The sequence below is a fragment of the Pezoporus occidentalis genome, unplaced genomic scaffold (assembly GCF_034315485.1).
Source record: "Pezoporus occidentalis ecotype Australia unplaced genomic scaffold, CSIRO_AGI_Poc_V1 ctg192, whole genome shotgun sequence".
NCBI lineage: Eukaryota > Metazoa > Chordata > Aves > Psittaciformes > Psittacidae > Pezoporus > Pezoporus occidentalis.
Window position 1 is genome coordinate 1,039,475 of NW_026913771.1, and position 27,761 is coordinate 1,067,235.

Sequence of the window (27,761 nt, forward strand, 5' to 3'; positions counted from 1 at the left end):
GAAGATGCCATGTTAGAATGGTTGAATGAAACAAGGAATGCGTTGAGTTTATTTTAATAGTCCCTCATTTTCCTAGCATCACCTGCTGGAGATGTGGGTGAGATTTGTGTGAAAAACAAACCTAAAGTAATTCAATGTAGTTACCCCAGGAATTCCTGTGCCACCTCCTCGTTAAAGTTTTGGGCCACAAGACAGGGCATAGACAAACCAAGAACTTCCTGTAGAGAGAGAAAGACAGAAGCAGGGTCTTGCCTGCGCAGAGCAAGAGGCTCCTGTCAGTTAAGTGCGTTTGGAGCTACCAGCAGCTGTGTCTTGGCCCTATGGTGTGAACTGCAGCTCTGTGAAATGTGGCTGCTCCGGACAGAGCATCCCGATCAAATCCCAGATTCCCTTTGGAAGAGTGAGTGACAGGAATCATACAATGTGAGAATTAAATTGGCTTTCATTATTTTCCAAGATGAAGGAGTTTTTCCTAACTTACCTATTAAACATATTTCTGTCTGCAGGGTTTCAAGGACAGGGCCAAGCTTCAGGAGTCCCCAGATCGTGATCCACAGCCCTGGTTTCTTGTATTTTCATTGTGGTATTTAGCAGTGGTACAGCCCCATGTGCATGCCTATTCCCATATAGATAAAACTTGCACTTAGGTACGAAGGACCTCTGAGGCAAGCCTGAGTAGGTCAGCATTAGCCTTAACTAAACGTGATTAACTTTATCCATCTCCTGGTGCATTTCTTTGCAATCCACTCCAGTGCTTGATTTAATTTTCCTTTTATGTAAACTTAAAGATTTAGCTTCATTAGAATGATTGCAGGCATTCACTGCATATGGCCTGCCTCTTTCTTTATCCGTCCCGGGTTTTCCTACCAAACACTTCAATCTGGTGAAGTGGGGGGGGGAATTTCAGAAGTCGCTGACAGTGGGGCATGAAAGAGCTATCATGAAGAAGTTGCTCTGAGAGGAAATCTAGTAAGAATCCTGCTTGGAAAAGTGAGCAGCAGGTTAGATCCCATAAGGGGAGGAGAGAGGCTGGCCCCAGGACTCTGACCTTGATGCTGGGGCTGCTCCTGAGTCATTCAGGTGAGCAGATGCTCTACTGGGATCCAGGCTAGGTGAGGTTTGTGCCTCTTTCCCTGAGCAACGTATTTTGGGCGATCAGTAGATTTTTTTTCTTCTTTTGGTTTGGTTTTTTTTAATAATTAAAAATTAACTGTAAATTTGGAGAGATTTTCTAAAAGCCTGTATGTACACTTGTACAAAATTACCCTGTTTGCATGTCCGCAAAAGCATATCTTGTGCTACATGAACCTTCATTTGGTTTTACCTTTTATAGCACGTTCAGAAACCAGCTACAATTGTTTTCAAGTCTTAGGAGGTTAATATTGTATAGGCCATTTCAACCACCATTTTAAACTCATTTTCTTATCAAAAAAAAAAAGGACTTCTGGCTTTTTCCACAATATTAGATCTATCATATCAGAGTACTGGATATTTTATTGACCGTCTGCTTGCCCTATGCTAACCTGCCTGACATCCAAAGTTTCTCTCTCTCTGGAGATGTAATGTCAGTTCTCATTAAGCAGCTGAGCGTGAATTTTTCCTTCATGTTTCCTGTGAATAAACTTCATCCCAGCAGGCAGACACTGGGCCCTGGTGCATCATGGGGACATCCAGATCTGGAGCCAGGCGTCAGCAATGAGTGCGTTTAAGGTGGTCTGTGGCACAAGTATTTTCCCTTTGGGGCTTGCATCAGCATTTTGTCTTAATTTTGCTTTACACAAATGTAAAGGTGTTAAAGAGGAAAATTTCTTCCCTGACTCCTCATAGAAGGAAAGCTTGAAGCAAAAGCTAAGAGGAAGGTACGTCATCTGCTTAAATTAGGCAATCTATCCAAGAGCACGGATTTGATTTACCAAGCGGTTGCAGTTGCAGGTACATTTTGTCTCAGTTCATTTTCCAAACTTTGATATCTGTTATTAATATTTCATTTTACTGTCTGTGTAGCTTCCTTTTTAAAATTTAAAGTCTATATTTTCTTTATTTCTAGAAGAAAAATGCCAGAAAATTGTCTTCTGCCACGTGTTATATGGCCATCTAAACACTTTGCTTGCAGAGCCTACTCTTCTTGGCTGTTGGTTTTGAGCTCTGCACTGGGCCTGACTCCCTCTTAATATTATGCCCATGGTTTTTGCTGTGCTGTGTGACATTTACTGATTAATTTTAATATGAAGTAGGTATAAATCTTTCATCATTCTGTAGCTGACATGGTTGAAGTAGTGGACAGTTTCATTATGTGCACTCCTTTGTATGCAGTGATTGTTTGGCACACTAGTTATGGTGTCTCTTCGCAAGCATCCAGGGGAGGGGAAAAGATCATTTTATTCAAATCCATGGAATACTTCAGGCCACCTTTCATGATGTGTTACTTTTAAATGCAGACCTTCAGAACAATTAGAAAATGTGTGTTCCTTCAGGAAATCAGGATTTACACCAAGAGCCTGCCATAAGGCAGCTCTTGAACAATATCTTTACCTGAGTTCTGCTATAGTTAAAAAGCTCTTGGAAATAAAACCAGCCTGAAAGGATGGACTATAGCTTTGTGTTTTGAAGTGTATGTTCATTGTTGTGGAGTTGAAGAGCTAAACGGATTTGGTTCAAATGATATTGCTGTGACTCCACCATACAACAGATCTGCATTCACAGCGATGTGTCTCTTACTCAAAACGCAGTAAGAAAGGGAGGAAATTGAATTTACTTACTGTGGTTATGGAGGTCTGCAGGGAAGTGGATCTATGGGGTGCAGTCCTTGGGCTTTGGGTCTTTAATGTCTTTCCTTTTTTTCAAACTTGGTGTCAGATGTTGCAAGTTAATTTATTTTCCTATTAGTTTTTGCTAATGACACTAAAACCTTTTTTAAAAGCTTTCCTAATTAATGATCTTCTTGCTCACAAACAAAAGCTGTATTGTCTTTGAGAAGTGCCTGAATATTTTAAGGCAAGGGGCTGTTGGTAGGTTTTATTGCCTCGTGAATGTAGGGTCAGCAAACCCATTATTTGCCAGAGTTAATTTGTGCTGGGTTATTGGCTGACTGGGTTGTTCGGGATATTTGACTCTTGTAAAAGTTACACTCATCTCAAATGGTAATTTTAGGCTTTGTGCTCTAGTTGCACAGTGCCACAATATTTAGCTAATAAAAGAAGCGAAACAGTTGTACAGAGGCAGGTATTTAACTTCAGGCTTGTGACACTAGGCGAAATAAGGCAGTCATTACTCTTGATGTTCCTTCTTTCTAACACTGAATGTTCTAACTTTCCTTTTGATAAGGAGGGGGGAAAGACAGCTTTCTACAGTCATAAAGACATGTAAAAATGTAGAGGATACTTTGGGTTTGCAGAAGTGCCTGATTAGGGTTTTCAGATGGCTCTGGCTGAGTTCAGTGCTTCTCTACCAAGGTGAGGTTAGGCCACTTGACAATGAGCTCAGCAGCACTGAAATAATGTGGCTAACACCAACTCCCGGTAGGAAGGCTGAAGAGCATAGTTTGTGTATAACTCTTGGAACGTCATGGTGAAAGCAGGCCCCTTGGACTCTCCAGACTGGAAGCACAACAGATAGTAAAACTAGCAGTTGGTTTTAAAAATTTCATAGGAAGCCATCCCTTCTGTGCTTACAATTCAGGGATAAATTGCAGTCCTGTAGAATCATTGCTGCTTCTGTTTTTCCAAGCGTCCACTTGCATCACAAATCTGAGCCACATGCCTTTGCGGGGTAGAACGCTGGCTGCTCTAAAACATAGTCCTTTGCTATAAAACAGCCTTCAAACATGCAACAGCAAGCCAAGGAGTCTCTTGCTGTGTCATGCCTTCCAAAATTCAGTCGATAAGCAGGTCCTCAGCAGAATCCAGTCATGACCTGTACTGTGGGGCTTGGAAAATATCCAGTTGTTCTGCAGGGTGTGCTGGGAAGTGAGATGTTTCTGTGCAGGAAGTCCAAAGGGGTGGTGAGCAAGATCATGTTGTCCCAGTATTTTCTATTTTCCTGGTCACAATTCCCGAATACATTACTGCTTAGGGTGAAAGTAATGCATTTCTAGAGATAACCTTTGCCTTGTTCTGGGCTGATAGAAACAATTAAAAGTTATTCTAGAGTGTGCTGGATCTTCTGCAAATGCAGGGTACACTCGACAGAAGTTTGTAGGCAGCACAGTCACTTCATATTAAAAGACAGGCAGATACTCTGAATCCAGGGCTGCTGAGCAGATGACAGTCTTAATTCTTTGCTTCATTTCCAGTGAGCTCTGTCCTTCGGTCCTCTGCAGTGGATGTTATTGCACAAGAAGGGAGAAGCATCTGATAGTGCTTTAAGACATTGGGTCTAGGAGTTTCACTGACTGCCATAGCAGTTCTGAGGACAATATCTAAGAAAATGAAGCATCCACGATTGTTTAGCTGAGATGCGCATGGTCTCTGTCATGATTGCTTTATAAATAATTATCCCATCTTTCCTAAATTATTTTTACTATTTTTTGTGGGTGTATAGCCTTTTAGACTGGAAATCCAAAAGCTGGCTCTGTTCGTTTTCTCATGAAATTGTAGCCAGAGCAGTAAATTCATAGTTAAGCGCTTACTCATGGGCTACTGTATTATAAATATCTCTTCACCTTGGCCCTGTTTCTCCAGCTATTATTCACTGTGAGTAGTACTTACTCATGAGCACAGAGTAGCAGTGGAAGTAAATGATTCTGCTATCATTACTCACAGTTTTAATACCCTGGCACATCAGGAGGTCTGTTTTCAAAGGAGGCACTGCTCTCCTGGAGGAGAGGTAGCAAATTTGCTTGCCTGGTTGGAGTACATCTGCAAAAACTACCCCAAGGAATGGCTACTGAGTCAGTGCTCTCACAAATCAAGGTAGAGAAAAGTCAGGAGAAACTACAGGTGTATTTGGGAGTGGCTATGCCTGAAAGTGTTGTTATGGTTTATCCTTCTGTCAGAAGCGCAAAGCTGGCGAGCAGGTTATGATCACTGGTGGGAGAGCCATCACTTCATCCCTCCTGCTTTCTCCTTGCTATTACACTGCTTTGCTTTCAAAGTGTAAATTAACTTAAAGGTTCAAAGCTTTTGGGAGAGATTCCAGAGCGCAGGTCATCTTTTCTGGGTGGTTTACTGCCTGTCCTGTGTTTGCCCACGTCTCCAGTGTTTACCAGCTGAGGGAGTTTATGAAATTTTCATGTAGGAATTAGGTTGTTGCTCATCTTGTACCTTCTTGCTCATATTATTGACAGTACCGCTGAACTGCTTGAGGCAGATAGTATCTCAGTGATCACTGTGCTATTTCAGCTCTCCACTGCTGACAACATCAGAAGTGTTTTAACAGGGTTTTAATGGGCAGCCTCTGTAGCTCCTTGGAGGGTTGCAAATAGCTGCTGTGAAAAACCTTTTCTGCCGCTCTGAGCTGACATGCCCTCCTTTCCTCATCCAGCTGCTGCCTGTTCAGATGGCTGCAGCACTGCTGACAAGTCCGTATGATTTGGGCCAGGCACTGTGGGGACCATGCAAGTTCCTGCATCTTTTGGGTAAGCTGTGAAGAGTAACAACGTGGTTGTGAAACCACTGGGAAAAACAGCATGAGGAGACGGGAACCCAAACTGTGTTCAGAAATCCCCTCTTCTCTGTTAGCTCTTTCAAAGGGTAATCGTACAAGTTACACTCACGTACAATGCAATGTTCTGTTCCTCACAACATTTGCAGTGATATCCCAGAGCAAGAGTTAACAATTCTGAAGAAAACAACCTTTATTTTGTAGCAGAAAACATCAAAAAGGGATTAAAAAAATCGCTATTTCTCAAGACAAAGCTTTGATTCGATAGCAGCAGTTTCTAGCTGACTGGTTGCCTTGCTCTGCTTGTTACCAGAAATGAGCCTCTGCTCTGAGCACAGCTTTCTTTGGACTATGTAAGAGCTTTCTCCTCCCTGTTTTGCTTAATATAGCTATAATGTGCCCTTTATCACACTTCAACTTGAGTAATCCCAGTTTAGAAATAGCGCATAATACCCATGGGAAAAAGCACTAGAAATGTACATTATAGAAAACATACAGATGAAGCTCAAAAGATCCACTGACATGTAAATTTAATTAAAAAATTAGAGGTTTTCAATGAGGGCTTGTGTCTTCAATTTCCCCGTTTCCAGGAGTTCTTCACAAAAAAGTGTTTCTTTTTTGCATCCTTGGTGAAAAACCCACGGAGGAGTGTTAGCACCCCCCAGAAAAGTAGCTATTCTGTGCCACAGAAACAAAAAAAATACCCAAAATATGTAGACTTAAATGAGGAAGAAAAATACGCACTTTCCTGTTTGATTTTGAGCCTCTTTAACAAAAGTTAAACTTTCCAGTAACCAGCATTGCATGAAAAAGCATGTCCTAACTGCGTGAATAAGCTTCCTTTTCATTGCATGTGCAACTTTAAGGTATTTCTGTAGAAGGCATGTGAGATTGGACATAATAGCTGAACTGGTGAGTGTGCAAGCAGAGGAGGAGCCAACAGCCGAAGAGGCAGGCTATAAATAGGCCTCATTATATAAAGCATCGCTGTTTGAAGAGGATTCTGCCTTAAATAAGAGAATCCCAAAGTTTTCCTGAAAATCTTATGAATTGCTCCATCTACTGCATGTTTAAAGGAAGAAATCCCCAGCAACAAACCCCCACCTTCCCCGGCAGGGTTTCCTGGCCGGGAGTGTGCCATGCAGAGCCGCCTGGCACGGCGAGGGTTACTGCAGGCAAACACACAACTGTGCTAAACCCAGGGATTCTCCTCTGCCCTCGGTCCAGAAGCCTGAGTCAAAAGGAAAACTTGAATTTCTTGGCTACTAAAAATCTAAAGGTCTTTGAAACTCGCCAGGATTAAATGCTTTTCTGCACTCCATTCTTCTGTCTGCTCTTCTTTCAGCAAACCCAGTCACAGGCTGAACTGCTTAAATATCAGTGTATTATAAGAGCAACTTCTACTTAATGCCCATTATTTCAGTTTTTAATGCAGTAAAGGCAGTGGCTCTTGTGGTGCTTTATTAAGACCAAAGCAACTGTTCAAAGGACCAAATCCTAAGCTTAAGGGAGAGAGAAAAACCCCTTGTTCGTGGAATTTCGGCCCCTTGGTAAATGGAGGAGCTGTTCAGAGCAGAGCCCTGACTTTCACACTTCTTTCTGCCTTCAAGCTTGTGGGTTCTGCTGTGAGTCGCAGCACTGAAAACCACTGTGGTTTTTGTTTCTCTAACTTCATTAATAAAAACAATTCATCAGTAGCTGATGCCTTTCAGAGTGGTTTTTCCCTGAGTCAGCTTACTGGGGAAGAGGTTCATTATAAATTGTAATTAGAAAAAGAAAAACAATAGGCAAAAAGAAAAGCTTCTGATGTGGTGGACTTCTCTTAACATAATGTCTCAGCCTCGTTTCTTTGCAGCCAAAATGCTGTAATCTAGTTTATATACATCGTTCAATGTATGAAATGGCAAAAAAGAGTTTCAAGAGCTCTATGAGCAAGAGCAGAACTTGCTTGGGGATTATCTGTTTTAAATTCCAGAAGTTACTATCAAAACAGGAATTTCTAAGACATACTAACCTCGTCTTTGGAATGACAGAATTAGCAGTATTTGTTTGACAGCACACTTGAAGTGGGAGAGCTTTATAATGAGCTCTATGTTCATGTGAGGTTTCCTATGCTGCATGCGTTATGTATCTGTACAGCTTGTACCACCCCTGGGTCAGACCCATACGTACCTGCTTGTTAATGACCTGCAGCAGTCATCTTCTAGGGCTTGGTGTACCTGGTGTGTTGCCAGCTTCGGAGCCTTTAACAAGAGCTGAATGTGCTTATCCCTCTGCACTTCACCTTCCCTTCCCACCTCCCGTCTTGTGTGAGCTGTGGCAAGTGACTTGTCGTGCAGCCATGGTGCGCTTCCAGACGATGGTGACGGTGTGTGCTGTTCCTTTCTGTTGGGTTTGATCTTGGTTGAGGGAAGGAAAGGGAGCATGTGCTGGTTTGGGCTTATTATTATGCATATTGTTTGTCACCTTTGTTGGTTCAGTTGATGCTTTGAAGTTAGTCTTGCATTAGTGTTGTGCCTCAGGCAAAATTGTTTACTGCTTCAGTGTTCATGTTATTTCACTTGCTTTTACGTTCACTTCTGTTTCATAGCTTTGCTCTGCCAATTTGGATATAATTGTATGAAACTTGGCTTTAGGTTTTATCCTGTAACTTTGTCTTACAGGATCCATCCTTTACCGTGCAGAAAGAGTTGTGTGAATAAAAGGCATTGGGCTAGCCTTGTTATTAGCAAGCTTCCCATTAACAGAAAGGGAGTATTTTTAATCTGGTTTCTGAAGGTGCAGGCAAGGTCAAAACCAATTAGAAATCAGAGCCACGTTCATTCAAAAGGGCAAATCCTATGTAATTCTGCATCTTCATCTGTGTATGTTATGTGATTTCAGTGAGTCTGTAATGATCTGCCTAACCGAGCAGGTTTGCACTGTAGCAAGATCCATACAGGGAGATTTAAAGGATGACTGCATCACACTCCTACCCAGCTTTGCCCTTCTTCTCCGAGGTGGAAAGGCGGTGGGGGAGGCAGGGCAGAGGCCACCAACACAGCTGGCAGTGCTGTCTGAGGCTGAGCAGAAGATTTTGGCTTCCTATTGCTCTGTCAGGATGAGCAGGATTCAGGTGTCAAACAAATACATTTTTATCCTGCGTGTCTGGATTCAGGCAAGGTACTGCATAGCCAGTAAAGGGCACTTCCTTGCTTCGGGGTTGAAGAGTTCCCCCAAACTAGACCCTGTGTGTAACTCTCTAGGTTAATTCACCTAAAATAGTCTTCAAAATCTCCTTACGTGGCATGTGCTGCTTCAGCACATGAAGCAAATGTAAGCTGCAAGGTAGTAATGAGAACAACAACAGAAGAGGAAATCTCCCTGTGCTTCACTGCGAGGGCTTGTGTGTTACCTGTGAGATACGTGTGCTGCCCTGGAGCATCTCCTGTATCTGCCCAGCAGCAAGGGGAGGCTGTAGGGTATGGAGCTGTCCTGGGCACAGCACCCATCATCTGTAGTGCAGGGTGCCCAGGTGAAGGCCACGCTGTGACACAAGACAGCTAAGATGCTGGTTCATGCGTTCTATTATCCGTTTTTATTTATGGCCTGATTCTGAAGTGTTTAAAATATATAAACCGTGGTGTATTTGAATATTAAAGTCACTCCACTACTAACATGCCTTTGAGAGTTTTCATTACAGTGTGCTTAGGTGGGAACAAATTGGCCTTGTAGAAAAGCATAGGGAAGTTGACATGCTGGATGCCAGGGGGACTCGAGCTTCTTCAGCTGGGTTTTGCAGCAGGAGGCAGCAGGGCTGGAGCGTGGCTGCATCCTGCCCCTGCCCCTCCATGGAAGTAGCACTTCCCTTACCAGTTATTTTGCCTTCAACTAGAGCTAGTCCTGGGGCAGTCAGGTATATATATATATTGATGCTTGATTAACGATGCCTCTGGCTTTGACAGAGGGGAGGTTGTGCCTGCTCCTGCTCCAGCCATCTCTGAGCAGGCTCCTGGGGAAGCCTCTGCCATCGCTGCGTGTCCTTCAGTGACTAGAGATAGGGTGACTCATCCTGCAAGTGTTTGTAATCACATGCTGCAGAGGTTTTTAGGCAAATTTTGTTTAAGCAACTGTCAGATGAAAACTATCAAAGCTCAGCTTTGTTCCTGTAAGTCTCAGAATATTCGTCATAGGTTAACAGGGATGAAAGCAGTCATGTGTGGCAAAGCCACACTGCTGGGCTCTTGTGCTCAGGAATTCAGAAGGAAATGAGTATCATCTCTCTTTCATTTACTTTCATTACTGTATCTTCCTTTATTTCCATGTGCTGAGGTCTGGCAGGCTTTGAACTAGCCAGGTCATTTCTAAAATGCAGTATTTACCCTATGCCACTTATTACGAGCCTGCATCCTCAGTGACAGAATTGATTCAGTTGGTGCTGCTGCACTTTTAATGTTACCTTTTATGTTCATGTTTGTTCCAACAGAGTGGCCACTAGCACAGACGACTTGAACTTGTATCACCCGCAAACTGACAGCGCTGGAGCCACCAGTTTGTCATTATCCCTACTAGTGTATCTGATTTAATTTTGTGACAGTGGATTAATTCTTAAAATTGCAGTGCTTTTTGCTCGTTAATGGTCAGTAAATGATTCCGGGAGGGGGCGGGGGAATGGAATTCATCAGTTTTGTAGTCATTTTAATTCTTCTAGTTTTAAGTTGTTCTATAAATATGTCTTTATGGATGTAGTTTTACTAGCTTAAAAACATCTAATTGAAAACAGTTGCTTAAATCTCTTTGGATCAAGAAGGCAGTAATAAGCAAAGAGGGTATCTTATCCCTGCAATCCAGAAACGCTTAGTGACTGGTATACTCGGTGCATGTGTAATCAGCTTCTTGTTTCATCTAAAAACCTTAGCTCTCTGGTGTGATTTAGTACCTCACCAGCAGCATGGTTTTTCTTGTCTCTAAGATTATCAACTAGTGAAACAAAATATAAACCAAAATGGCACAACATACAGAAATGGCTTTAAAAATATTGAATTAATTTTTACTGTCTTGGCGTGTGTAAAATGTGTTATCTGGAATATCACCAGGCTGCCAAAAAGAAAAAAAGCATTAGATTTGCCTTCTTGTAAGTTAACATTTTGTTGCACATTATGTGATGTTACGACTTAATGTTTGTAGCAGGCAGGACTGACTCTGCTGTTTTGTAAGGTACCCAGCAGATGAACCCGTAGCTCTTAGGTGAGGTCAGCCTGTGCATTTACCTATTGATGCTGCTTGTGATTCCGAAACCGATGCGCTCCAAGGGATAAACACTTAGCTATGCATACCTTTGCTTTCTGAAATAGCTATATTCTGCAGATTGGGTTTGGTGAGGGGCTTGTTGCTGTGATTTGGGTTTGGTTCATTGTCTACTCTTTGTTTAATGTCGGCAATTCAGGTCCTTTCTAGCTTATGGGATGTAATGACTGTAGACATCATGCATGATAGTGAAATACTTCAGTTATTTGGAACACTCTGGGTTATGTTGGTAATTCATTGAAACAAAAAAATTATTGATGACCACTCTGGTTGCTGGCCCTTTTTTAAAGGCTCATGCCTGCATCCCTCTGGCTTCAAATCTGGTACCATTTTCCAGAGTGATCCTTAGAAAGCGCTCTACCAAACCTCGGATGTCTATAAATGATGCGTGGCTCATTGCCAAGCTGGGAAGCAAGGAAAAGAAAGCCAGTCTGTGCTGGTGGAGAGGGAATGCAAAACCACGTATCTTTCTTCATGCAAGTGGGAAGTAACACATGTTAACTTACATGGTCATCGGTGATCACTGCTTTGGAGACTTGGGTTCAGGTGACCAGCACTGTTCCCATGCTCAGTTATAACATATCATTAGGAGTGATAAGTAACAGAGGTGATAATTTCATAAATCGCAAGTACACATCTCAATGTGCCCTAGATTGCATGGATCTTATTTCTTACTGCCTAAAGAGGCAGACTGTATCGTGGGCTTTCACGGAAGAATACACCCCTCTGCAGGTTTTGTCATTTCCCTTTTTGTTCATTTTATTTCTAAATGTCAAAGAATTTCATACAACTTTATTTATCCTAAGTACTAAGAAGTTGCAGTAGGATCACGTCTTGCAGGTTGGGCAGGCTGCCTTCCCACAGTCTGAAGGAGTGCACACTTGTGCAGCTAGAGCATCTTATTCTTTGTTCAGGACTTAAAACACAGAGTTCAACCCCTGAAATTCCTTTTCTGAGTCTTTTTGATAAGCAAGTAGCACTTCACACAAGCCCATTGTTAAAAATCACTTGCTGCTTGGTGCAGAAGAAATGCGTAAGTGTATTCTGTCTGTCTAAAAGCCATCCATTACAAAAAATAATCAAACATCCCTTTTTTTCTTGTACATTTGTGTCATTCTGTGAATCAGAAGCATTTTCTGTACTAAGGGCAATGTGCTTTGCTTTTGGAATTCCTGAGTTTCACTAAAACCCTGGGGCATAGTTGGTTCAGGAGACCTGAGGTGACCTGTGAATAGGAGCTGCTGTGTCCCTTTGCTGCTCAGTAAGATCATTTTAAAGAGAAATTGAAATACAGTGTCCAGATACAATAGAACATTTTAATCCAGAGAGAAAAGCAGTATTTTTATATTAGCTGATCTCTGGAAAGCCCATTCAGACATTAATTATTTCACACAGCTCTCCTCAGAGAGAAAGATAGGCAGTGTCCTCGCTTGTAAGTGACAAATCTGAGACAGAAATCAGATGGCATTCCTGAACCCTAAGAAACCCCTTGTGCAAGCAGGGCGAGAGCTGAAGAGTTCCTGTATAGGCATTGGCAGGCACACAGCTTTGACTGCTGAGCTCTCTCTGCAGGCAGGAAAGGTGTAGGAGAAAGTAGGATCCTTTTTGCAGATTGTTTTGCTTTTGTTCATATGCTGTCTCGGTTGTGACTTCAAATAAAGGCTTTAGTTTTTCTCCTAAATCCCAGTGATTGACTGTCTATAAACATGCTGACAGTCTCAAAAATAATGATGAGAAATGTGCTCACTCTGCGTGTGTGTGTTATGTCCAACAGGAAGAAGTTAATGCTGTGTTTAAGCAGCTGGGCTACTGTCTTACCAGGGTTCCCTTCTTTGGTCTTCCCCAGCCTTCCTATGGGATCTCTTCCTTCAGTTTAAGGTAGCTTAAAATTAAGAATCCTTCTGGGCATTGTCTTGAAGTTGGATTCATTTCTAAAATCTAAACTATTTCAACCTCTGCAGGAGAGCAAGTGTGAATCTCTTTCCTCTTCCTTTCTCTGTGGGTGCAGTAGGATTATAACCCTCCCCTGCCTCTGCATTGCAAGTCATGTCTGTCCGGAGCAGCACATCCCCAGGGCCATGTAACACCAAATGCAGCCAGAGCTGCTGCAGGAAAATCACCAGAAGAGCAAGGGCTTGTTTTACTGCACCGCTTCTGATGATGCCTTTGGTTTTGGAACTGCCGATTTAATGGCAAGACTTTTATCCTTGGCCCAAGTCAAGGTGCAGACCTAGAGTTGTGGGTCAGTTCTGATGGAAGAAAAATGGAACTGTTTTCCTACTGATGGGATGTCGAGCAGAGGGCTGCTGCTAGCTTGTGTTGGTCATGTGAAATGCAGAGTGAAGATCTTGCATCAGTTGGGAATTTGGTGGAATTTGCCTCCATTTGACAGGGTTTCCAGATGGAAAGGAGCAACTCTGTTTCTGTACAGTGCTATTTTCATTTACTTTTAGTGAGTTTGAGTTTGGGGCAGGGGGTCTGCTGCTTTGCTTTCAGTGGCATGAAGACAGATGTTATTTCACCGGGCTATTGGAAGCTTTTTCTCACCCTGAAGTTGTTGTAGGTGCACATCTTTTGAACAAATTCCATTGGAAGTGTTAGAAAGTTCGGTGCATTTTCAGTTATTTTAATGAATCCTTATTTTTCTAGCACAGTAGGTTAGAAATGCGTTAAAGCTAGTGGTAAAGTAATTTATGAAGGGCAAATGGAGTTCAAAAGGTTCAAATATACAAGTTCAGTTCCAGCATCATTTGGATCTTCACACCTCAGTGTCCCAATAGAGAAACTGGATACTGAGTTTTTACAGGTTTTACTGTAAAAACTGAGCCCTCCAGAACCTCAGAACTAATGGATTTTGCAGAAATGATTTGACTACCCTGGATGTCCATTAGCTGCTTTGCTTTTCTGTCTTTGCTGGAAACCTAAATGGCTTTTACTTGCACTTTTTTTACTAGTTGTATGTTTGAAAGAGATGTCTTTTGTATTACAGTAGCCGGTAGGAAAAAAGGGATGTACTCAGAAATTGTCAGAGCATTTAATCATAGTCTGGCCTAACTAGAATTTAAACTGTGTGTTGTCAAGAAAGTTTCCATCTGGAGCATACCAATCCCAAGCTGACTACATGCAGTTTTAATCTTCTGACTCTTGAATTCATTCTTTTTCGTGTGGCTTTGGTGGTGTTAAAATTTAATCCTCAGTAGTTACATTGTATTAAGTCTATATTTCTCTCCTTTCCTTGCATGTCCTACTTTATTACTGACAATGGATTCTGAAATACCCTGAAAATCTGTGGTTTCTAATATGGGGATGGTTGATAAAATGCCTTTCTACCAAATGGGTAGTTTAAGAAAGTTTCCTCTCTTATTTGTTGAGCTTTTAGGTACTTAGCAAAATTTAATACCTTGTAATGTACTGTTCCTATTAGAGGGGCTTGTTTTTGATGGGAAGCTCTCAAAACTATCTTGCTGATTTAAAAGAATTTTGTGTCCAGTTCATCATATATTACTCAGACTGGTTTTATCTATATTACATCATGGATGAGAGTTAATTTTGTACACTAATATTAGAGGCAATCTCTATATTGCAAATGGAACAGAATAAGAAAACAATAGAAAAACCTATAGATTTTCAGGTACATGTGACAATTCTGGAAGTTTTACACATGGAAAAACTGGCTGGCATAACAGCAGAGGAATGGTAAAACCACTTCCGTTTTGGAAGAGAAGGGGGGGGTAGGATGGGTGTGTTTCCCCATGTCAAACAGCACTTGGAGAGGAAGGTAGTGTCGAAGCTGGTATGGTTCACCACACAAGGGTTTATTTTGTGGTGGAAAATCTAATCTTTCTGAGACCACTTCTCTTGGGTATCACTGTGAAGTCTGCTTTATATTGGGAGATTGGCATGAAATCCACAGCACTTAAGAGGATAGAGGCCTTTGTCTCCAAACTATACATTTGTTTTGGAACTATAAAGGCAGTGGAACAAGAAATGGTTTTAAGAATATAATGTTAAGATCCAACCTTGTAATCCTTTCTCAAGTAAAAGTATGTCGTAGATCAATTTTATTGATTCATCTCTTTTTTCCATGTGTTTTAGAAGATTCACTTAAAAAAAAAAGGGAACCTATTATATTTAACTAATGATCAAAGAATTAAAAAGAGGTTAATTAGAAGGGCCTACTCCAATTAGCCAGAATGACATCTTCTGGTTCCTTTGTAGGCACCATTTGATTCTGGGAGAAGCATCAGAGACTTGAGAACTGTTGTGCTTGCTCAGTACCCTGCGATATTTGAAGCCCTTCTGTCCTTCCTTCAAATATTGTAGAAGGATGGATAATAAATACAAGCAAAGCATGGGAACAAAACAGGGAAGGGTTAGGAAGGGAAGGAACTGGGTGAGAGAAAAAGAGGTGATGCAGGGAGCTGCTGGGTGGGGGATGGCTCTGTGAGTAGATGTGTTCAGTTTTCAGGTTACAGGCAATGGGACAGAAGAAACAAGTGAAGAGGAGGAGGAGGAGTTGAAAGGAATGAAAAGACAAGAGATTTATTCAGTAAGTAAATTAGAAATTATATCAGATGATAACTAGACAAAAACAAGAGCAGATCCCTGACTAATATAAGTTGTTCTGGCACCACTGACTTCTACACCAACTCATGACCTGGACAGACTGGCTGAGTTGAGAGCAGAGCCTAATTTGTTAATCCGGACTTCCTTGCTTTGTGTACTTAAATCTGACGTTTTCAAACCTGGTAACTTAATATGCAACAAAAATAGAACTGGCGTAGGTACTCACAAGGAGAGGAGTGATAAAAAAGATTGCATGTCTGGTGCTCAGTGATCTTTGATGTCAGAGGATCACAGCTGTTAGTTTATAAGTTATAAAGAACATGGCTACTTTTATCTTGAACAAACTACATATTCTGGCTGATGAATATTGACATGATTGAAGTGAGATGACATAGATTTTAATCAGTTGAGGTTGTGGCTCAATATGTGCAGTTCTAATTTGCTTTGTTCTACCTTAACCTATTAGATTTCTTGCAACAATATTAATGATTTAGGGAAAAATACATGTATTTGGAGAATATTTGAATACTTTGATATCTGTCTGTCTCTCCATCCGAACTGCCCAGTGCAGGCAGCCACGCTCTCTGCTTTCCAAGAAGGACCATAGCCTCTGACACTTTAGAAGTCAGTTTTCCTCCTCAGAAAAAAAGAAACACACAAGTATTTCTTCTGTTTGCGTTAAGCTATGGGGAAAGCAGCGCCTCCTGAATCGCCAGGCAGCTTCGTGCCTGGCCCTCATGGTTTACTGAGCTAAGGCCCCTTACCAACATACACAAAGAACTAAGAATTTTCTGTCTCTTAAACAACTCATTTTGATGGTCGCTTTGTTGGCCAAACGCTGATACACTTCCATTCAGATGTAAAATATAGAGCAAATGATGTGCAGCGTATTGCTATGGGATGCATTTTTGTGTCTGTGGAGCAGTGTAATGCTTTGGCCATCCCTCCTCCATGTCTGTTAAGGCACCTCCTGAAGTCAAGCTAAAGCTGCTTTTAGAATGCGCCAGCATCACTTGGATGTGGGTGAGGTGCAGCAATTTGGGAATTGCTCCCAGCTGGTGGAGAAATGATTTCCAAGCGAGCTGGGTGGCTCTTTAACTGCTCTTCCCAGTAGAAATAAGCTAAAACACACCTAAATTGTTGCTTTGACAAATAAGCTAATGAGCCACTCAAGTTGCTTTATGCATTGAATGTAGCTGCTTGACAGTTATTATTATTTTCTAATTATATTAAGTTATAAATTATTAACAAGTGTTTAATTTTAGTCCAAACAGACCCAACAAAAGGGATTTGTCCAGTTATGAATTGCAGCAAAACACAAAATGGTTGAGCTTTTAGTGTATGCAAACTGGGAGACCCTGCTTAGCTCTCCCTCTTTCAACAGCCAGTCATGAAACTTTCTTGACCTTTTCACCTTTAAACTTTATTTGAACTTGGAATGAAGACTTGTGAATTGTGGAGAGGGGAAGAGGAAAAAGACCAGGGGTGGGGGCTGGAGGAGGGAGGAGGTCTGATTATATGTTACCCTAACAGTAATACTAGCAAAATAATCCTCCTCTTGTGCATGAGTGTCTGCTACTGCAAGCTTCAGGGTAATAAGCTCACATGACATGCCTAGAGGCTAATGCTGGCCTATGCTGCTTCTCTTTTTTTTCCTTGTACATATTTAAACAAAGGCTGATTATCCAAACAAGAATTGGGACTGCATCAGCTGGACCAGTTAAATTATAGTTAGTAAAACTTGGCACCTTCGGAGCTTGGAATGTTACAATTACAGCTGGATCCTCATTTGTTAGGCAGCCTCACAAAACAATAAAAGTGGAGATTTTTATCTTTATAGGACACAGCTTAACTCTTTGAATACAGAGGACTAAGTGCCAAATATTACAGTTAGTGCTTAGACATACTATTCCAAGCCAATAAATGCGACTAAACAGTTGTATCCGTGCTCTATAGGACATAGGGCAATGGGAGCTGCTTTGCCAGCGCTCAGACGGATGCTGTGGCACTTGTAGAGGACGTTCATTACCCTCCAGGATTTCTCTTGAGATAAGGAACAAGCACACAACAAGCAGTTTGTTGTTTGATCTCACTTATCTTGTGCTGCCCTTTTGACAGTACCACTGTGGTTTTATTTTAATTTCTCTTCTTCCTGTATTTCCTGTCGCTATGAAAAAAGCTTGTGTCTGTGTGGGATCTAGATGGTCCCTGGAGCTGGGCCTGATTTGCGCCTCTAGGATGAACTGGAAAACTGTCTTCAATGCTGGCTTCAAATTATTAGCAAATTTTTCACTCTAACCCACCATGGCCACCAGTATTGGCTCTCCCCATCACCGTCCTCCTGGGGCTGCTCTGGGCCGGGTAGGTTGTAGAGGATGTGCAGTTACATTTCATTTTAACATACTGCTGTTGACCATTCCAGGCTCGTTTTCCCTTCTCTGGTCCTACAGAGAATTGGCTTTGAGTAGTCACTTGCAAAGCCAAACTTTGGCTTTCTTGGTTGTGTAATATATGGCTCTGGTTGCCAATCAGAAAATTAAAGTCTCTTCCTAAAATTAAACAGAGAGTCCTTATCATTAACCTAGAACAAATCAATGCCTTTGCATTAGTTCACATGGAGCAGGGCCAATTTACAGCTCTCCCTGATCTGCCTGGGGGAGTTCTTTGTCCATAGGTTTATCTCAGCTTCTTTTTTAAGCAAGTGTTTATTGCTTCCATTTTCTGAAAGCCTTATTAAGTTATAATGATTGAAACATAAGCAGTCAAGATGATCCAGAATGTCTGCAGAAGCCCACCAGCTAGATCATGTTTACCAGCCTATACCAGGAGTTTTATCTTCTGTCTTCTTTGCAGAGTATAAAAGCAAGCTTTCATTAAAGTGTGAAAAACTTTGTTTCCTTCATTATGATAGTTTCACCATGTTTCGGTGTACTTTCTTCTCAGTAGTGATAACTAATTAGGATGACATGTAATTCTGCCATCAAGATACCATGGGAGTTATGAGAGCAAGCAGTAGGTAGTTTTGAATGGAAGGACATTTAGTTTTCTTGCATTGAAAACTGAGAAGTCAGAGATTCTTAATCAAGATAAACTTGCAGATTCATAAGGTGCAGCTTAGGCTGGGAGGAATGATACCAACTGGAAATAAGAAAGACCTAAGGAAAAATGGTGAGTTAATGTTTACTCTTTTATTACTGCTTTAATCGAGTGACTTTACAACATGACCTTTTAAATTGTGGCTGGTTTAAAAAGGTGTATTTGTGTGCCGCAGGCCCACAGAAAGTGCTGCTGGGTGCAGTCTGTCTGCTCCTGAGCTCTAGGCTGGGCCAGCTCCATGCTCAGGACAGAGCCCAACACAGGGGCTTTATAGTCAAACACTCAAAGTTTTCCATGCTTGTAGCTCAAGGGAGAGCTCTCTCTGTCCTCAGGACTTGGGGCAACAGCCACTTTCCATAAAACTCTTGGGTTTTTTTGTTGGAGACTGTTGAGCCTACAGGAGGTAATGCTGCAGGAGGAGGAACCAAAACCTGGATTCCGAGGGCATATGTTTGCACCTTGTCTTCTTTGAACGATACCTGCTGTGTGTTTGGGAGGCAATCAAGGGTTTCTTCTCCCCACTGTGGGAAGGAGTCTGTTTCTTGCTCTGTGCTCCCCCTGTCATCTGCTTTTAGCCACACCACTGAGAAGTGGGGATGCCCCAATTAGTCTTCAGCGTGACAATATTTAATATCAAGCAACAATATTTGGCTTCTGGCCAGAATCAATCCTTTATTTATTACATCTGCTGTCCTTGGGTTTTTTCTGTATTGAATAGACTCACCTCATGCCATAGTGAGATGATTGAAATAGTGCTTTGCTGATTTAAGGGACCCAGCTTTACAACCTAGATACAAATGTCTGAAGTACCTGGAATAGCCATCAAGCAAATATCCTTGGTAGTAAAATAGAAAAGAGAGGTTAGCTGATCCACTAGGTATTGCAGATGAGATGATCACGTAGCTGTTGACAGAGGGAATCTAAAATTTCATAACCTGTCTTCAGACAGTCTGAATGTATTTTCAGCTGCCAAGAAGTGAGCAGGAATGATCCATGGATAAATGAGAGCAACATGCAGCATCTGCAGGAGACAGTTTCAGGACAGCAGCTTGCTTTTCAATTGGTTTCTAAAACGCTAATTAAGAAACAGTCTTGGATCAGACTGTAGGTAGCCAATACTGTATTCAGAAATTATTCCCTCTTGTATTGGTTCTTATCTGTGGTCTTACCTAATACATCTTGTCTTTTTCCCTCCTCCTCTGCTCAGTAGGTTTATTCCTGGATGAGCGAGGGGGTGAAGGAGAGGAAGCAGGGCAGGAGATAGTTACCATTGCAGAGGTCTTTCAGCACTGTAGTTCCCACCCTCTTCCTTTTTCTTTCATGTGTCATGAATTTATTGTGAATTAATACTAACTTTAAAACAATTCCGATTAAATCACAGAGCAGGTAAAGAAGCAAGTTCATGGTGTAAGAGTCAAAGTGAGAAGAGGTCCTCAGTAAAATTTCATCAAACAGAGCTATACTTGAGAAAGAGTAACCCTTGTAGAGCATGAGTCGTATGCACCATTACAAAAAGGAGACACTGCCCCTAATTCTAACCTGATGTACTGTAGCTTCTGCAGGAGACCAGGAGGCAACCTCCATGTTACAGACACTCTCGGGCTGTGTTCCTGTAAAGAATGTTTTAAATCAGTTGTGGAAGTGGAAAGAGACAACTTTTCACAAAAACGACCATTATTTAAGAAAAAAGAAAGACTTGATTTTGAACTATTTTCTTGCTGAAGCTATTGCTGCAAAAGCCACTCCTGATGCTCCAGATGCATTGTAAGAAAGAGTTATTTTCAATTTATTTAATTTTAATTAATATTGTGTATTATCAAATAGTTTCCTTAAAAGAACCACTTGAAGAGTTGCCTTTTTATCTCTATTTTGATTTTTCAGCAGTGGTTGGTGCACACACACAAATAGCTGTAAGCCTTCTGAGGCTAACAGAGACGCAAGTGGTTCGGGGTTTGTTTGAATCAGATTTCTCAGTCAGAGTCTCGGGTGAATGGAACAGCAGCTGAGCCTGTTGGTTCTTGTGGGCTGTTTGTTAGTTTAATTAAAGAAGCTTTTGCTTAAAAAGAAGGGGGGACATTCCATTTAAATGCAGGTATCTGTGATAACAATTCGAATTTATCTTTTTCTCTCACAAATTGTGTTTGGAATAGAGGTTTACATAGATGGCCATAGCCGAAAATAATACGGAAATTCTATTTATGCCCCAAGTTAAGAATTCCCATCACTGGCAAATCTTAATTTACTTCTTCATCTGATTTCTGATGGGAAAAATCTAATTGCTTTTGTACTGGAAATAAAGTTGATTGAACTCGGAATTTTTCCAGTGGCTCTAAAGGTTATTTCCCAAGCAGTGCTCTTTTGCAAACTGCAGTGGATTTTAGTTTATCTGCTTCCTTCAGCAGATGAATGTTCAACATGAATATACGTAGGGAAAGATAGCCTCCTATTACTGTGTTAGCCATATTGATAGGCAGAACGTTATTTGACCTCCAGAATTTCACGTGAAATCTCTTCTTTTAGACACGATGGCAGTAACACTCTAGAGATGGAACTGTGATACAGCAATCAGCTAAATATAACTTCTGTGGTTTTCTTTGTTTCATATCGAGCTCTGTAATTTCTTTCTAGAACAAAACGCTTGAGGACTTCTGCTGCCTATAGGAACTGTTCAATCAGTATTAACATGCAACTTGTCAGGAGCACATTCTTAGAAATACTCACTCCGATTTCCCTAGGCTTTGAATTGAAAATGCCAGTCATGAAAAGTGGGGGTTTATTTGTGGGGTTTCGTTTTCTGAAGAATGATAGAATTTCTATTTGGTTTGGGAAGCTAAAGATAGAAAATAAAATGTTCTTTGCCTTTTTATTTCATAGAATCATGTAATTTACATTTATTCCTTGTAGTAATTTCATTTGACCTGAGCAGTACCTGTTGGTGAAAGGAGAGCTGATCATAGGCCAGCAGCTTTAGCATTCAACACAGTTTGCCTTGGCAAACATATTTAAGATGATCAGTGAAAACTGGGTTTTCTTGTGAGATATCCAGCTCTTTCTGGTTTAGGCAGATTCAGAGCTATTTGGGGACTTGTGCTGCTGGAGGGAAGTTTTGCTTTCTATAGCAATCCCAAGGAGAAATGTTCGAAGTAAGGATGGAGTTCTTTAAACTGTCATCAAACTTTCCAAGCCTCAAAGGTTTACACCAAAAGCAGCATTTGAAAGCTCAGGTAAGTTTGCCTTTTACCAGGACCCTTTCACAGAACTCATTTTCCCATCACTTTGGCAAATCCCATTCAGTTATTATGGTTATTATTATGGTTATTATTCAACCAGCATGGATGGATCTGCCCTCAGAAGCGATTGCTGGTGCTGCATTTTGTAGACATCACGTTGCTGAAAATGAGTCAAAACTACACAAATGGCTACGGTTGGGTTTGCTTTACGTATGTTGGAATTACTTAATCGGTGGCATTACTTAACTCAAGAAACCAATTGGGTTTGTAATTACAGTAACATTTTTGTCTGCCAAGTTACTTTCAATATAGCAGGTTTAAACTGATCCAATTAGTGGTGAAATTGGTGTAATTAAGCTGGCTGTTAATGAAACGCGTGCACGCACTCTGCCTTTCACTCGATGCGTTGGGGGGGGGGGGGTTAATTATCCTTGTTATAGAAAGCAAATTTCTCTCCATATAATCTTTATTTGAAGCCTTTGTGATGAGTCTCTGTCAGGTAATGGGGTGGAATATGATCTTGAGGATAACTTGCCTAATTCTTGGGGGCTTGGACTTCTTGTGGCCTGAGGTCCTGGTGTTGTTGCACTTTGGAAGATACACCTCCAGCAAGGGTTGACTGTTGCCATCGTAGTGCCAAGAGATTAATCGGCACATGGAATGAATCAGCTGTTTGTTACAGCAGGAACCATGGTAAACACTTGACAGGGTTCCCCATGGTGTGGCTTCCTTGGTATTGAGAACAGCTTAGCAGCAAGGGTCATCTGTGACTGGTATCCTTGCAAAAGTCAAGTTAAAACTACGTCAGAGAATGCCCAGCAGAAGCCCTTCAAGACAAGGGAGGCACTCTGCAGTCTGCTGAGATGCTGCTTAAACTCCTGTGTGCAGCATTATGGAAAATCTTGCTTCGCAGTTGCCTTCCCTGCAGCTGATGAATACAAGATTTCAGTGTTCCCAGTCCATTAATCTTCACAAGCACATCTGCAGGCTCAAAAATATTCTTAAAAACAACATTAAAGAAATTACAAGCGCAGATAATTTTGAAGATAAAAAGAACTAAAAAAGCAACAATAAACTTAGTTTGCTTCTTTATGTGCTTCCCAATCCAACGTGAGAGAGGAGCTTTGCCATTTAAAATAGTTTAATTGCCTAAGAGGAAAGCTTTGAAAAGCGGTTGTTCCGCAAGCGTTGCGAATGCAGTTCCCACTGTGGGATATCCTGGCCTGCATTGTATCAAGTAATAATATCTTGCAAGTCAGAAGGATATTAGGGAGGTGTTAGAGACAGCACAGGAGGAGCTAGTTAATGTTGGGGGGGTGAGAAAGTTAATTATGTTGAAAAGAAACTAGTGGCGAAGGTGTGTAGGAACCAAATCATAGGAAAGCAGGCTTTGGTATTTGAAGGAGTACACAGCTAAACTGGGTAGCTGGAGCCATTCTTTTCTAGCACATTTGTTGATACAAATACGATAACAGTGATGTCCAGATGACTGATATTTCCTGAAATAGAGTATTTTTAAGGGTTCCTTTTATCTTTTGAAACTGCAGCTTAATGAGCAACAAAACCCGTGCTCAGTTTTATGACCCTGGATTTCTGTTTATTTTATCAAGTACTTTCCTAGTAAGAAGATACCCAGAAAGCATGCCAGGTAACTTTGTGATCGCCTTCCCATTTATCCCAGAAGTACTTAAAGACCTTATTGTATAAGGCAGCATCTGCTTCAAGGGAAGACGAGTCAGTGCAGTAAAACCTCCTTGTAGACTCTGCTCCCCACTTCCAGCAGGGAATTGCATTGTGAGGAAACTCAGGGCTTTCAGCTCAGGCAGGATCTTACCATGAATCCACCTTCTCCCAGTGCCTTTTGGGCTGAGATGCTGCCAGGCACCTTCTGCCAGCTCCGGCAGCCGTGGTGGGACAGAGGCAGCCGTAACATCTCCAGTGGCTGCTGCGAGGTTCGCCAGCGCGGCTTTGCTCCCAGTTCCTGTATCCCTCCCCGAGCCAAGTGTTCCCAGCCACACCAGGAACGAGGCACCAAGAGCAAACGGAGCAGGGAAGGGACAGAAGTTTGGGAATTTGGGTTAGCCCTGACTTAGATCATATTTTTACCAAAAGTAGCTGGGTTCTAAGTTCATTTAAAGAACTAATTTTCTGGATTGGAGTGGTTTTATAGTGAAGGGATGTTGTAAAGAGTTGTTTATAATGGAGTTTATCTTAGACTGAAACCGTTTGCCAGGCTAATATCAGGAATGGTCTGAAAAAGCCTTACAGTGGTGGTAGCTTAAGGAAGGGGACCAGGGTGGGGGAGAAAACCTAATAAAAATAGCTGAGATCATTCAACAGTTATCAAGAAACAGATACTGCAGTTTTATAACAGAGAGCACTAAAAGTATATGCACTCTTAAAAGGCAATTAAAATGTATACTCCAAAACTATAAAACATTTTCTTTTCATCTGGAACATTGAGGGCAGATTACAACACATTAATAACGTTTTGTTTACAGTTCAGTTTCTGATGGCTTCCAAATGCAGTCTGTGTAGATTAACCAGAAGGAGTCCAGTTCTCTTTTAAGAGAGCTTGTAAAGGAAAGCAATGTGGTAAGATTGTTATGAAAAGCTAGTGTATTTAGGAAATAGCACTTAGCAGGGTCTCTCTGAATGGCTGCCAGGTCAGGAAGCTGAAGTGCAAGGCTTGGCCCTCATTCAGGCCCCCCAGTCCCGGCTCCTTGACCACACAGTACGTCAGGAGCATGTCACGGCGAGCCAGGAGCTCCACCACGCCTCCGCCGCTTGGCACAGGCATTTTCACATAACCCAGGGCTCCGGAGGGGAGGGAGGCACGCCGGGGCCAAGGGAACAGGCTGCTTATTAAAATAGAAATGGATAAATAAAAAAAGCATGGGAATGGAGCGGCCGCTCGGTCCCGTTGCCGCAGTTAGCAGCACCGGCTCCGCGGGGCGAGGATGCGGAGAGAGCCCGCTGGTGGCAGAGGGATCGCGCCCTCCGCTTGGGAAGCTCATCCTCTCACCATCCCATAGGCCTTGCATGAGCTGTACCTCTCAGTAAAGGAATCAAGGAGTATGTATGAGGAGGTTGTCCCAGCGAGTTCTGTATTAAACACACAGGGAACTGTGGGTGGCTCGGTGGCATGGCCAGGCTGGGAGCCCTGAGGCTGCAGGTCGCCTTCACTTTAACAGGCTTCTGGGTGGCAGGATGTGGGAGCAGAGCACAGGCTCCTGGGTGAGGTGGCCACTGGGCTTTGTGCTTGTGCAGGGCAAGGGGAGCTGTCGAGGTGCCTCAGGCTGTGGAATGGGCACTTGGAGAGGCTGCTGGGGCTGGACGGGCACCTGAGCTCCACTCCTGCCATGCGAGTGGCTTTAGTTTATCCACTGAAGGAATTCCTTCTCAGCATAACTGTATGAATCCTCATTCTCATCCTGACATATTCCCTCCGCACGATAATCTCGCTGCTTTTTAAATAGCAGCAATGGGGGAATGCAGCATGTTTAATCAGTGCTGGTAAGGTGTATCAGCTTTCTCTAAGTCTTACCAGTGTAGGAACTTGCCATGCAATCTCCAGTGAAGCCTTAAATTGTGTATTGCTGGACAGGCTTTGCCTCCTCTCCCTCTCCATCTCCCTGAACTCAGCTGTCCCAGCTTTCTGAGGGACTGGTTGAGCCATAGGCACTGTTTAGATTTGGTTTTGCTGGGTGGATCAAAGTGAGGACATCCCAGTGAGCCCAGCAATCCTGTTTGCGTGCTTACGTGACCCAGGTGCTTTAGCTAAATCAGAGTGGCATTTTGGTGTATATTTAGTTCAGTTCATAATACTGCTGGCACTGCTGGTGGCTTTTCCACTGCTATTTTGTATTCTGCCCTGTGGACCCAGCACACAGTGGGATTCTTCGGTACCTCTCTGCAGCCAGCTCTGTAGAAACCCACCAGGAAACCCACCAGGCATTAAATAGAATAATATGGCAGAGAACCTTTATCTGAAATGCCACGGCAGTACATTCTCTATTAAATGCAAAGGGAAGATCATTGCTCTCCAGCCACTCCTTCAAGACAGAGTTGTCCTTCGGCCGTGCTGTATAAATAGCTGCTGTTCGTTTGTACAGGCTGTGATCATGGCCATCGAGCCACTCTCGCACCCTCAGAAATGGATCTCCTGGTTAGAAAAATCCGCTTTTCACAGCCACCGAGTTCACTTCAGAAATATTTTTACCGAGAGATGGGGGATAAAATGCATGGTTACGTTTAACACTTGGTACACTGGTGCCTCCTGCCTTCCCTGGGCAGAGCGGGGAGGGTTAGTAACATGTTGTACATTAGCAACTTGTACAGTTGATGGGAAAATCTAATAAATTGTCATTACTCAGAACTGAGTAATTATACACAAAATTAAATGTGTGCATGTGTGTATGGGAGAGAGGAACTTCAACTTGTTATTGGGTTCAGACAGTGACTCATTAAGCCATCCTAATGCCTCGGATATGCAGCAGGAGACTCTGAATGTTAACACTTACATTCTCATCTCCATAAATGAGGATTTGAACACATAATTCCCTGAGATGAGACTATACCTCTTGATTTTTATTTCTAAATCTATGCTAAACTGGCAGATGTTAGGGAGTAGCTTTTAGCATTTTTCATTTAGGTTCTGATTAAAAGATAAGTTTTTTTTTCTTAAAACCAGCAAAACTAATTATTCATGAGCGCAAAAATCATCATCCCTGGCTAGCAGACGTCTCAATTTAGGGTCAGCAGCAGATAACATGAGGTCTGTAACAACTGTTGGATCATTCAGAATGCTTCTGAGTCCCCGAATGGTGTTTCTGGTTTTCATTATCCGAAGGAATAGAGGAGAGGAGGAAGTTCAGGGAGCCACTCTTGCCTTTGCTCCCCCAGTGGCCATCCACACATCGTGAGGGCTGTGTCGGTGTCTGGTAGGATGTGGGTTTGCTCAGAGCTGCAGGGGTTCCTCTGCTTCTGCCTTGTTGGGCTTCAGCTCTCGGGTGATCGTTCCCAGGGACTGAAAAAGCTGAGAAGTGAGAAGGAGCAGAAAAATCAGGGTTTAAGCTGTTCCAGGGTGACTGAATTCCTTCAGCTGCCCGCGGACTTGAAGGCCTATTACTGGAATAACAGTTTTCCCATATTTATTATTCATATCCTGTACAGTTATTGGTTATTTGTCACCACACCTTCATTACTGTCAGGAAAGCCATTCTGCACTGGCATGATGAAAACGTATTCAGTTTGTCTCCTGTATTCCTGTTTTGCTTCCTGACGTTGTGCAGCACCTGAAATGGTGATCCTTCGGGCAGTTAGTAGCGATGTGGACTGCTACAGATTGTACCACTGTGTGCTGTCTAAAATCCGTGGCCTGAAGAAAAAAAGAAGTATCTGATTTCATTAGCTGAGAGATCATAATCCAATTGTTTTATTTTTAATTTCTCTTTCCTGAGCTCTTTAACAGATGCTGCTTTTTGGCCCTTTGACAGAAGCCTTTTAGCCTTCTTTATGAAAAGCACAGATTGCAGCCTTCCGTGTGGGCATTTCTTGACTTCGACGGTTAACCTGAGAAGGCAGAAAAAAAGCATTATTACATTGCTACAAGCTGCCAGGTCCTCTCTAATAATTTAAAGGTGTGGGTGCGTGTGTTGCTCTTGTGTAATATCAGTTCTCTGTGATTTTGTAAACAGAACCCTGTGAACTCTGAGTATCCCAACTGCGGTGTAAAGGCAAAACTGAAATTACTCATTTAAGGTCATCTGTTTTTACTGACACACCAAAGGTCTAGGAGAAGGAGTGAGCAAGCATCATATTTCTCAAATGCAAAATTTTACAGTGGGAACGTGTTATAAAACATTCTGCCAGTGTTGTTTCCCTTGGGATTTAGAGTGAGAGACATGAAGGCTGACAACTCTCTTCCTGTTGTAGGTCAGAGCTTCAAGGAACTCTGTAATCTTCCCACCAGCTTTACTC

At 42.1% G+C, this 27,761-nt stretch overlaps 1 protein-coding gene across 13 annotated transcripts in view; it reads left to right on the forward strand.

Annotated features, from left to right (window-relative positions):
- BCAS3 (BCAS3 microtubule associated cell migration factor) overlaps positions 1–27,761 on the forward strand; it is a 361,344-nt gene that overhangs the window by 241,462 nt on the left and 92,121 nt on the right. Inside the window, exon 24 of one of the 13 annotated variants that reach the window (XM_062617122.1) lies at positions 19,931–20,640. The exons of 11 other annotated variants lie outside the window; for them this stretch is intronic. In XM_062617122.1, the coding sequence (XP_062473106.1) occupies positions 19,931–19,989 (59 nt within the window). In that variant the 3' untranslated portion in view covers positions 19,990–20,640. Of the gene's footprint in view, positions 1–10,066; positions 10,220–19,930; positions 20,641–27,761 lie in introns of those variants that run through there. One more of the 13 variants, XM_062617123.1, reaches the window with a different exon arrangement.